The 12,784-nt window shown below is 40.8% G+C and overlaps 1 protein-coding gene across 1 annotated transcript in view; it reads left to right on the top strand.

The window, feature by feature from the left end:
- The window catches only part of LOC105825462 (collagen alpha-4(VI) chain-like), a 143,130-nt gene that overhangs the window by 119,758 nt on the left and 10,588 nt on the right, over positions 1 to 12,784 (top strand). Inside the window, exons 27-29 of the mRNA XM_012663246.1 lie at positions 591 to 602; positions 693 to 1,186; positions 9,206 to 9,290. Coding sequence (XP_012518700.1) covers positions 591 to 602; positions 693 to 1,186; positions 9,206 to 9,290 — 591 coding nt within the window. The remainder of the gene's footprint in view (positions 1 to 590; positions 603 to 692; positions 1,187 to 9,205; positions 9,291 to 12,784) is intronic.

Genomic DNA, 12,784 nt, shown 5'->3' on the forward strand with positions numbered 1-12,784 from the left:
TTAAGTTGAATGTTACCTAAATCCTCAATAACAGTGGTACAAATGTATTTCCCCAATCAAAGCTTGGAAGTAGTCAGTTCAGGTTGGTGTGAGGCCCTGGGTGTTTAGGGATGCAATCTCTTTTTATTTTCTTGTTCTGCCATTGTTTGTGTGTGGGGGGTGCTCTATTCCCCAAATCACCTCATGATCTAAGAACTTTATCAAGCTTCAGCCACCATGTCTACGCGTCAGCCGGCAGGGAAAGGAAGGGAGGGGAGGGGCATACTTTTTTGAAGTTGTACCTTCCGTGTTTCTTGTTCTGTCATCCAGAACTTAGTAAAATGGCTACTCTATTGGGAAATGTAATGTTTGTTCCAGGTATCCATATGCCTGCTCAGAAACTGGGGGTTCTGTTGCTATAGGAAAAGGGGGAAGGGATATTGGGGAACAAGTAGTGGTCTCTGCCATGCTCAGGCAGGAGTTTGAGAGGCCATGCTTCAATTTCTCAGAAAAGATGGTTTTTCATACTGAAGCGTACATGTGGAAAAGATGCCACTGCTTACATAAACTAACATTTTTTTCTTTTCTCCCCAAAATAATTTCCCTTCTAGCTTGTGCAAAAGGTAAATAGTATTCCTTTTTATTTACTTAAATCCTCACCTGTTTAGAGACATTACAGAAAAATCTTAAATCTGTGTATTCATTGTACCAAGGTATTTCCAAATGTCCAGCATTCCCGACTGAAGTGGTCTTTGCCTTGGACATGTCAAGTGATGTCTCCCAGCTGGATTTTGAGAGGATGAGAGGCATTTTATTATCTCTGTTGATGAAGATGGAAATAAGTGGGAGTAACTGCCCAACGGGTGCCCGAGTGGCCATCGTTTCCTACAATACCAAAACAGATTACCTGGTTCGTTTCTCAGACTACAAGGGGAAGCGTGCACTCCTGGAGGCTGTCAGGAAAATCCCCTTGGAACGGTCATCTGGCCACAGGAACCTCGGGGCCACCATGGCGTTTGTGGCAAGACACGTGTTCAAACGTGTGCGCTCGGGCCTTCTCATGAGGAAGGTAGCTGTGTTCTTCCAGGCAGGCTGGACCTATGATGCAGCTTCCATCAGCACAGCTACCCTGGAGCTTGGTGCAGTGGACATCATCCCTGCGGTCATCACCTTCACGGAAGAGCACAACCTCCCAGATGCCCTGCTGGTACACAAGGGGATCCACTAGTGGGCAGGGGGTTGGGAGTTAATAGCTGGTTCTTATTTCTCCACCAAGGACCACAGGAGGAGTGACAGTTGTTCAGAGGGAGAATTCCCCAGAAATTGATGTGTGTGCAAGGAGTGAGGGCTCTCAGTGTAGACTCTACTGCTTGTGTGACTCCTAATACCGAGTGGCCATTCTGTGCCTACCCTGTGCTACGTGCCTTGTAAACATTTTTAGTTAATGATTCCCAAAACCCTATAAAGTAGGTGTTATTGTTTATTTATATTTAAGGGATAAGAAAAGCAAGGCTTAGAGAAGTTAAGTGTATCATCTAGGGTCAAATATAAGAGCTAGATAGTGGCAGACTGATATAGTCTGCCTTCAGAGCCTGTGCTTAACCACTATACTAAACTTATCCTTGGGGGTCATAAACTGTAATGTTCTTTGTACTGGGATATAGTATACATACCCATCTAACAAAGTGGAAAAAGTGTAATGGTTTTAAGTGTACAGATAGATGAATTACAGATAGATGAATTTTTACATATGTTTAAATCCCTGTGACCAAGACGTGGTTCAAGATACAGAACCTATTCAGTATCTTATAAATTTTTCCAATCATACACTCCCCAGGGTAACTGCTCTTTGAGTTTTATCACTATCGAAATAGTTTTTGCCTGTTCTGAACCTACACATAAATTGAGTTATATAGCATGCACTCATTTCTATCTAGCTTCTTCCAATCAACATAATGTCTGTTCTCCTTGTTCATCACGTTGTGTATGTGGGTAATTTGTTCTTTGTTATTCCTGTGCAGTATGTATACACTGCATTGTATGTATACACTGCATTGTATGTATACACTGCAATTTATTCATTTATCTATTCTCCAAACTTTAGTTTTCTAATTGAAACCCACGAAGCACATTTTCATGGGCCATCTGGGATGATTTATCAAGAGGAAGGGTGATTCTGTTAAGATTTTCCAGGCTGCTTATGAATGTTAGGTTGAATCATGGGACATTGCCAATATTTAACCATTTTTGACCTGCAGACATCGAACTGTCACATGGTTCAACTTAATAGCTAATGAATTCAGCTGTGCCAGACCATTTAATTTTCTCCGAAGGTTGAATGTGTAGCAGAAGTGGTAGGTGAGAGATTTTGTTGACACAGCTGTGAAGATGCTTCTAAGAATCAATAGATGAATTTGTGACAGCTTGCCGACTATTGGGGAGGATGAACAAAGTATCTTGGGTTGAGAAACAAAGTTAAAATACAGAGGAGGATGAGTTCCTTGTTCACTGTTACATCCATTTTGCCTAGCAAGATGTCTGGGAAGGGGCATTCTCAATTACTTCTGGAATGGATTAATAGAGGCAGGGTATAAGAATTTAAATTAGAGATGTAGCTTTTGTATTTAGCTCTTCCATCAATAACGAGGTGCCTTTGGACAAGTCTTCACCTTTATGGATCTCACTTTGCTCAGCTGGAAAATGGAGAGAGGGTAGCAACTGTTTGTTATCTAGACTCCCAGCTGCAATTATCAAAGCATCTGTTCCTCAGGAAGACATTTCTTCAACATTTGGAGAGTGATTCCCAGGATGCAATTGTATCCCCGCCAGTGATCATTAGTGCTGCTCTCTGAGAGGGGATCCTGGGCAGCGGACAGTATTTGGATCTGATATACAGATGATCCTTTATCATGGTGTTCTAGCCCTGTTAGTTGCTTTACGTTCTGAGTAAAAGGATGTAATGGTATGTGAGAACTTGCTGGTTTGAATATACTTGTACTCCAGTTCTGTCATTTCTATCTGCTCTCCTTTTCATTTTTTGGACACACTCTTGCTGCAGGATGCTGGGAGACAACTCTGTGTTTTTAAGTTTGATGGTTTAGAAAGGATGTTAAATGTTCCCTGCCAGTTCAGATGTAATGAATGACCTCATTTCTGGTGACATTGGTAAGAAGAAAAACCATAAAAACAACAATGACATTCTCAGGGCCTTTCAGAAAAATCCTCATTTCTTCACAATTGGGCATAGTGGAGCCCTTAACCTCCCCCACTCTGTGCCTTAGCCTTACAGGAATCCAGTTAGGAGGGTGGAAATAGCCTGTGAGTTTTCTTCTGAATTCCCTGCCTGAAGATTCTCTTTGATTATGTGTGGGGCTTTTGTCTTTCACCTCTATGATATTTTAATTTTCAGAACAACACCCACATGATTCTTCTGGGGAAATGATGTTTGTTCAATTTGAAATGATGATATAAACAGATGTCCTAACTTCTCAGTCCATTTAAACACACTCAGAGGCTGTGGTGCATACTGAAAAGATTTTTTAAAAGCCATCCATTGAGTTGTCTCAGCCCTAAATAAAACTGCATTATAGCATTTGGACTATCTGTGCCTAATCCCATTGATAAGAACTAATTGCTTTATGTCTCGAAACATAAGACTTCATTAGATTCATTTTTTAAAGTGAAAAAGCAGAGGATTATAGGGAAAATGCAATTTGTGTGCCAGGTTTCAAATTTTATTTTTCTTCATAAAAGGTCTAGCACATGTTCCCTTGAAACAAAGCCTAAGAAAATAGCTCACATTTATTGATCCAGGCACTGTTCTAATATCTTATTGACTCATTTAATTCTTACAACAGCTCAACAAGGTAGGTATTATTATGAGCTAATTTTTCAGATGATGAAACTGAGACACAGAGAAGTTAAATAACTTGCTCAAAGTCTGAAATTCCCACTAGCAATGGGATTTTGAGTCAAAGGGTCAAAAACAGGAAAAGAAGATACTTTAAAATTTCAAGTTCTTTCCCTGTATTTATGCATTTTATCTTTACAATAACAGTGAGACGTGTTTCTGAACTGGCCCTATATCTATTCCTGTGTATTGCTCTCAAAAAAAATATCCAAGGAATAGAGTGCTGTCTATCATGGGGAAAAAAATCACCTTTAGAAGACGAAAATATTAAGACGAAAACCAAAGACAGTTTCAGATAATTTTTAATTTTGGTGTAATTTCAGAATGCAGAAAAGTTACAGTAGGATATTCTTTCTTATTTTTATTTTTTTGGGACAATCAAAATATATTTATTTTATTTTTAATTGACAAACGATAGTTGCATATATGTATGAGGTACAAAATGATATTTTGATACACATATATACTGTGGACCGATCAAATCAGAATAATCAGCATACCTATCACAAGCTGAGGACATTTGTTTTTGAAGGGCAGTATTGTGTTACTGAGACAGGCCCCTTCAGCAGCCTTAGAGGACCTGCCACTGAAGCCTGTGGCTGCTGTGTTCTGCATTAGATTGTTAATGCCCTAAGGCCAGGACCAGCCACCAACGGAAGGATTTAGGCAATGAGGCTCCAAATGCTGCCTTTGTTCCTTATGTAATTCGGGCAGGTTATTTGACATTGAGGCCTCAATTTATTCCCTGTAAAGTGGGGGTAAACTCAAAATTTTGTTGTGAGATTATAAGAGATAGTGTTTAAGGGACATCTGACACTTTCTATGTGTATACTTAATGTAGGTCCATTGCCATCTTCTGGATGTCCTTAGAAATGCTGTTTGCTCTGTAACTATTTATTAAATCTGATGTCTTCATTTCGTGAGTGCCTATGAAGCTTCAGCTCCCATGCTACATGCTTTCATGCCTTATCATCTTAACCCCTCACTATTGAAAATGTGGTCCAGAGACCAGCAGCAGCAGCGTCACCCAGGATGTGAGAAATGCTAAATTTCAAGCTCTGCCCCGATATAATCGTCAGGATCTGCATTTGTAACGAGATCCCCAGATGGTTTGCATAAACGTTAAAGTTTGAGCAGTGTTGATCTAAGCCTCGTAGCTATCCTACAAGTTAATAATGATAATCTACATTTCCCAGATGAGGTAAGTGAGGGTCAGAGGTGAAGCGATTTGTTCTAAGCGACATAGTCCTGGAATTTGCACTCTGATATGTCTGGTTCCCAAGTCCCACTCTGCAACCTACACCCTCAACTCAATACTGACCCCTAATGTTTTCTGGGGAGTCCAAGGAGAGTCAGCTGCTTCACAGCAGTCTTTGGTGGGACCATGCCAACTGGCAGGAGCTGAAACTGGACTCCAGCTCCTGGGGTCAGTCACAGGTTACATGGCTACTCTCTCCCTGTCTCCTTCCCCCAACTTTTCCCAGTTTTCTTTCCTTGTTTCCCAATCTCTTACCTCAACTTGATGCCAGATGGTTTCTAACTCTCTCTCCTTAGGGTCCAGTTAGCTCTTCCTCTGCTCAAGGAAAATCCTGCCCCCTAGCATTTGCTTTTTCCCCTTGACTCCCATCTCTCCAAGCCAAGAGCCTCCCCCAGCTTGGTCCCAGGAAAGAACATTGTTCCACGGCCTTTGTCAGTCAGCTCAGCACAACAGTTGATGTATTGAATTAACCCATGGATCTCTCCAGCTCAGGGATCATGGACAGTTCTTTACTACTGGGGGGCTGAGTTTTGAGGGTCATCCTTGTATTCCTTGAAAAAATGTCTTTCTGTCTATTAAACAAGGAAGGATGTTGATGTAACCCCCCCCAATGCCATATCCTCTCTCCTCAATATACTCCTGTCTTTAGTACACAACTAGTCCCCACAAACCACAACTGGACATTTAGCAATGAAGTTGGTTGAAGGAATTGCCAAAGATGCTGATTCAAACTATAGTAAAACATTCAGCCTCAATTTCTTGGGTTGTGTTAAAGGTATTCCACTTTTGGCATTTCCTTCTCTGGTGCTGATGAGAGTTTGCAGTAGGAATCGTATAGCCAGTTTTCTCCTCTCTTCACACTGGGCTTCCCTCCTACGCTATCTCTCTGTTTGAACTTTTTCAAGAAGTATCTTGTCTACTTTATCAGTGACAAGGACCAGGCTGGCAAGTCCAAAGTCAATGTAATTACATGTTTATTAGTGGCAAGTAGGTACAAATGAATCAATACTGAATCATAGTTTCCCTATGGACTTCCACTGTGTTTTTGTGTACTTGTTCCCACATTTTTTTTGCAAGAACAGTACAAATTTTAAGCATGATCATAACATTATTGTTCCCAAGAAAAGTTCAAAAAAAGCTATTCAAATTAAGTTGAATTTGGTAGTTTTCCAGCAAGCAGAACAACAGATGGAAGAGTTACGTGCTCTGAGCTGCTCAGAGTAGAAAAGGTGACACGTCCTGAGCAAGAAGCCAATAACAGAAGACAGTAATTAATCTAGGACAAGGCCATGTGGGAGTAGGAAGAGAACTAAGCATCATTGACTCCTACCTAAAACTGTTGCTGAGGAATTTGAAGCCAGAGGTGTATCTAAGTCCACATAGCCAGTTATGGCAGAGCAAGGACTAGGATCCAGGTTTCTGACCCTAATCTCTTAGTGCTGCACAGAACTGCATGAACCATCTGTAAGACAGAGGAGTATGAATTTGTGCAGACTTGGAGGAATGTCTAGATTTCTTTGAAGTCTTTCAGACTATTTTAAAAATCCATACTTTATGACATACTTCACCCATGTTTCCTGTGACTTAAAAATAATGTACACTAACAGCGTTTCCCCACAACTCTTGGGGTAAAATTGATGCTCCTAGGGTAATCTCAGCTTCCTCATATCTCCTGACACACTGCCAAGGATCTTGGTTTCAGAAGCCTTCCAAATTGCCTCATGTGATTTCCAGTAAAGCTAGTGATGTGTCATTTCCTGCGTACACTGTTTTCTCAAGTCTTGGTGATTAATTAGGCCCATTTGGTTTGGTTAATACTCAGATCTGACGATCATGTGAGGTAGATCTGCATGTTGAATGCTGGAACTCTGCACTCACTCTTCATGCCAGCTTGCTCCTGTGGCACGGAGTTCCAGGGTTTCAGATGTGCTGTGCAGCTGCACGTTGGAGGTGGGTGTTCTCTAATCTGTGGGGAGTAAGGACTTTGAGCAGAATTCCAGAGATAAGCACTGTCCACCTCTGGGCCTTCGTACATGCTGTTCCTTCACACTGGATTGCATTTCCCTGATTCTTCGCCAGTTAAGTGTCTTACTCATTCTCTCCGAAGCGCCAAATACCATTATCTTTATCAGATCCCCTCTGTCCCTTACCCTCAAAATGGATCTTGTCTTCCTGCATTCCTAAAACATATTATTGGAGCTCTTTCTTATTTGAAAATCATTTATCTGTCCTCCCACATATGGTTTAAGCTCTTTGAAGATGTGGCCGTGTCATCTTTGTGTCTCCACGTGGCTTGTCAAGACTTTCCTGTAGTAGCTGTTTAATCAGTCTGGTTGATTTGAATTTCTAAATCAGGAAAAAGCATAATTTGAGGTTGCTTTTGCCATATGAGGAACAAGACAGGATGCTTTTTGCTTTTCTTCTCAGGAATTTTTTGTCTTTCTCTTAGGAATGTTCCCATGTTTCTTTTGTGTGTGTGTTACATTAGCATAAACAAACATTCAGCTCTTCATAGTTCTTTCCCCACTAGCTGACTCTGAAAGACAATGTTCATGATGATATGCTACAGTCCCAAACATAAAGAGTGAAGAGCTCTGTAATGAGTATATGTTACAGAAAATTCTTTTTCAAAGTAACCCTTGACGAGCATGACATGTTCATATCCTGAGGGCTAACATGACATCTTCATATCCTCAGCACCTTGCTACCTAGAGGAGGACCCAGAACCTACTTGTTCCTGGCCACACAGATGAAGGAGGAGAAGCTGACCCTCACTGTGGCCCTGTCCTGCATGCTTTGAGAGACAGAGTAAATAAAAGGATAGACATGACTGAGCTTAGACATCCACCTCTTTGCAAACCTCACCTCACTCTTGAGAGAAATAGTCTGAAAGCATTTCTGGTTTCACCATAAGGTAGTAGTGCTGCAAATAGTCTGTACCAGTCAAGGCAGGTTAACTGTGAAACCATTCCTCCCCGCATCTCAGTGGCTTGACACAATGAAGGGCTATTTCTGCCATCTGTCACAGGGGAGTGTGGGCCTTTGTGTATATGTGTGTATGTGTGGGGGGGAAGGCATGTTTTGCTGCATGCAGCTATTTCAGGAAGTGGGCTCCTTCTATCAGTGTCCCCATTACCCCAGGGCCTCAAAACCTTTTCCTGGATCCTCTACATCTGTCTGGCAGATAAGAGGGAGCAATGGAGTATACTGCATGCACTGGAAATTGCATACGTCACTGCTACGTACATCCCACTGGCTAGACCCCAGTCACTTGGCATCACCTAAACTGCAAGGGAGGCTGGAAATATAGTCCAGCTGCTGGCCTGGGAAGAAGAGGGAATGGGTTTGTTGATCATCCAACTAGTTGTCCCATGGACCTTGTTGGATTTATTATTATTAATATTTTGCTTTTAAGCCTCATTATCAGTGATTAAATGAATCATAATTGGAAAGCCTAAGCGAAGGAGATAAACAGATTTGCCAGCTCTACAAAGCCTTTCCTGATTCCTCCTTACTCTTACCTTCTGGTTGTGCCACGTCCAGCTCTGCACACCGGGAATAGTCTAGAGGGGCCTCCCTCATGGTGTCTACTTCTTTCCATTCTAATGGCGTATGACCTAATGACCACACCCTTGAAGAGTCTGCCTTTCGTATTAATAGCTCCCACCACACTGCATCCTGCATCCTGTGAACAATTCTTAAGGATTTATGGAGTTTATAAACTCCATAAATAAGCTTGACCCTTTATCTCCTAACCCCCATTCCAAAACAACATGACCCTGGCTGAGTTTTACACATGTTGGGAGTCTGAAGACCGACACTTCATGATCCCACACCAATGACAGCCCAACGCCCAGGTTAGAATTAGAGAACTAAATGACTATAAATAACTGTACTATATCATGCCGAACTAACTGTACATATATTTACCTAATTATATATTCTTTTAAGATCTCATATTACTGTTTTTCTTATCTGAATTGGAAAAAACATGAAAAACATAGCCTGAAATCAAATCCAGCTAATCATAAACGTGTGTGTGTATGTGTTTGAATCAGATGGACAGCAGATTTCACTTGTTCCCCTGGGAGACGGAGCACCAGCAGGATGTGGAGCACATGGCTCGCTGCACTCTCTGCTACGGTAAGCCCGGACAGCCCTCAGGTCAGGATGAATTGACTGGTGGTGACAGGCCAGATCTGCTCTGCAGCTGTGTATTTACTTGGCATGTGCAGGGCTCTAAAATCTGGGAATCTCCCAAGTCAGGATTTCCAGTTTTTCTTAGGAAGTCAGACTTGTCTTGGGAGTCACAGACATTGCATTCCTGTGGGGCCACAGTCAGCAGAGCTGAGTTGTGCCTGACCCCCCTTAATGGGGCGAGTGTCTGCTACCGCTCCACAGTCCCTGCTGTCCCCATTGTCTTCCTCCTGGCCTACTCTGCTCACTTGCCTGGCCTGCTAGCCTCCTGGGGATGGCTGGGCTTGTGGGTCCTGCCATAGTGTGGTGGACAGACCACTGAACTAAGAGTTAAGAGTTGTAGGTTCCAGGCCTGGACCCACTATTGACCAGCAGTGGGACATAGGCCAGTAATTTGGTCTCTCTTGGTCTCCAGCTTCCATCACTGTATCCCACATCCCACACTAACCTGTGCTGGAGAGAACTTCCTGCTGCAACCTCTGAGTGCCCGCATGTGAAGAGCTCCTGTCTATGCACACTTCACCCAGGGCCAGAGTCATGATTTCAAGACGGGATCTCATTGTTCCCTCTCCTTGATCCACACCAAGACCTAGCACAGCCACAAGAGATTTGGCTGTGATAACTCAGTCAAGCCAGGCACAGTAACTGTCATTTGAAGAGTATGTCACAGTTGATGAAGTGCTTTCACATCCATCTCTCATCTGACACATCTCCCCTCTGGGCCTCAGTTTCCTCTCCCATAGGAACATAAACCCAGCTAGTGTTTATTAAGCTCTCACTGCCCATCAGGCACTGTTCCAAGCACTTACATATATATTAACTCATTTTTCATTTAAACCTCACAAACAATTTCATAAGGTAAGTACTATTATTATTATTACCTCTGTCTGACAAATAAGGAAGCTGAGCCTCTGGGGAGGCTAAGTGATTTGCGCAAGATCACACACTGACTAAGGGATAGACGTGGACTAAACCAGGCAGTCTGGCTGCTGAACTCTTGACTTCAACCTCTGTGCTGTGCTCATGCACCAAATTAGGAGTTTTAAACCTTTTTTGGTATTTTAGACTCCTTTGGCATCTGGATAAACCTATGATCTCCTCAGAAAAATGTTTCTCAATGCACAGAATAAAATACAGAGAAAAATAATTACATCAAAAATATATTATCAAAATATTAAAATTTTTTGATGTAGTAAAATATATGCTTTTTAAAAAACTTTTATTTCTTTTTCGCTTTAAATAACAGGCTTGTTCTCTGAAGTAATACATGTGCCTTAAAAATCTTTAAAAAACTTTTACTTGACAAATAATAATTGTATACATTTATGGGGTACAATGTAATGTTTCAATACATGTAAACATTGTGGAGTGATCAAATCAGGCTAATTAACATAACCATCGCCTCAAATACTTATCATTTCTTTGTAGTGAGGACATTTAAAATCCACTCTTTTAGCTATTTTGAAATATACATTATTTTAAATTATAGTCACCCTACTGTGCAACAGATCACTGGAACCTATTCCTTCTGTCTAATTGAAACTTTGTACCCTTTGACCAATATATCTCCTTTCGCCATCCACTTCCCTGCCCCCACCCAGCCTGTGGTAACCACCATTCTGCTCTCTGCTTCTGTGAATCTGATTTTGTTAGATTCCACATGTAAGTGAGGTCATGCAATATTTGTCTTTCTGTGCCTGGCTTATTTCACTTAGCATAATGTCCTCTAGGTTCATCCATGTTGTTACAAATGACAGAGTTTCCTGCTTTTAAAAGGTTGAATAGTATTCCATTGTGTATATATACCACATTTTAAAATCCATTTATATATAATGTGCTTCTTTATTAGCATAATAAATGATAAGATCTAGTAGAAAGTCTAATTACCATTATCTAAAATAGTATTGAGTGCAAATAATATTCAACTATTTGCAACAACTGTAATATGATATGGAAATCAGCGATTTTTATTTTTTATGTATCACTAGTATTATAGTAGTCTGTTGTCTTTATGCATAATGAAAGGAAATGCTAAATTTCATTTCAACAGAAGTGGCGAAAATAAAGATGTAATTTTTTCCCCATCCTAGTTCACAGACCCCTTGGGGGACTGTGGCTCCCAGGTTAAGAATGTCTGCTCCCACCAGTTCTAAATGAAACAGTTTACCCCAGAAGTGGGTCACTAACGCCATTGTTCATCAGAATACCTGGGGTACATTTCAATTACAGATTCTGAGTTCCATCCCAACCCTACCAAACCAGAATCTTTGTATGGATAGAGCCTGAGAATATACATAAAAAAATTCTACACATCATTCTGATGTTGAGCCACCTTGAGAACTCTCAGACTGTGTTATTAGGCTGTCATTTAAAATTGCCAATATTTGGGCACGGGTGGAGCAATATGGCCAAATAGAGACCTGCAGTGATCATCCCTCCACATGAACAGCAAATTCAACAACTATCCATGTAAGCAGGTTCAGAAGAACCAAAAATCAGGTGAGTGATCATACTACCTGGTTTTAACATTATATCAAGGAATAAGGCACTGAAGAGGGCAGAAAAGACAAGTCTTGCATTGCCTATGCCACCTGTCCCCCATCCCCCAGAAGTGCTGCACCAGACAGTATAAAACAGAGATAGACAGTATAAAAAGACATGGGTGGACACAATAAAATGTTAAAAAAGGGGGGCATGGAGTTAAAGGGTAGAATTTCTGTTAGATTTCTCTTTCCTTGTTTATTTGTTTGTTTGTGAGTAGAGCTGTCATATGTTTAAAATAATTGGTTGTAAAATTGTTTTGCAATCCTCATGGTAACCTCAACTAAAAAGACCTGCAACAGATACAGAAAAAAGAAAAAACCAAGAAATTAAAACACCCTACCAGAAAAAAATCATTTTAAACAAAGGAAAATAGGAAGGGAAGTAAGAAAGAAAGAGAGGAAGACAAAAACCAGAATTCAAATAACATGGCAGTAGTTAAGTCCTTACCTATCAATAATAACATTGAATGTGAATGGACTAAACTCGCCAGTCAACAGACATGGAGTGGCTCAATGGATAAAAAATCAAGAGCTAACTATAAGTTGTCTGTAAGAAACCCAGTTCACCTATAAAGATACACATAGACTGAAATAAAGGGATGGAAAAATACATTCCATGCTAATGGAAACCAAAAAAGAGCAGTAGTAGCTATACTTCTATCAGATAAAATAGATTTCAAGAAAAAAACTATAACAAGAGACAAAGAAGGCCATTATATAATGGTAAAGGGCTCAAGGGCAAGAGGATATAAAAATTCTAAATATATATGCACTCAACACTGGAACATCCAAATATATAAAGCAAATATTATCAGAGCTAAAGAAAGAGATAGACCCCAATACAATAATCATTGGAGACCTCAACACTGCACTTTCAGCATTGGACAGATCATCCAG

The sequence above is a fragment of the Propithecus coquereli genome, unplaced genomic scaffold (assembly GCF_000956105.1).
Source record: "Propithecus coquereli isolate 6110/MARCELLA unplaced genomic scaffold, Pcoq_1.0 Scaffold12, whole genome shotgun sequence".
NCBI classification, from domain to species: Eukaryota; Metazoa; Chordata; class Mammalia; order Primates; family Indriidae; genus Propithecus; species Propithecus coquereli.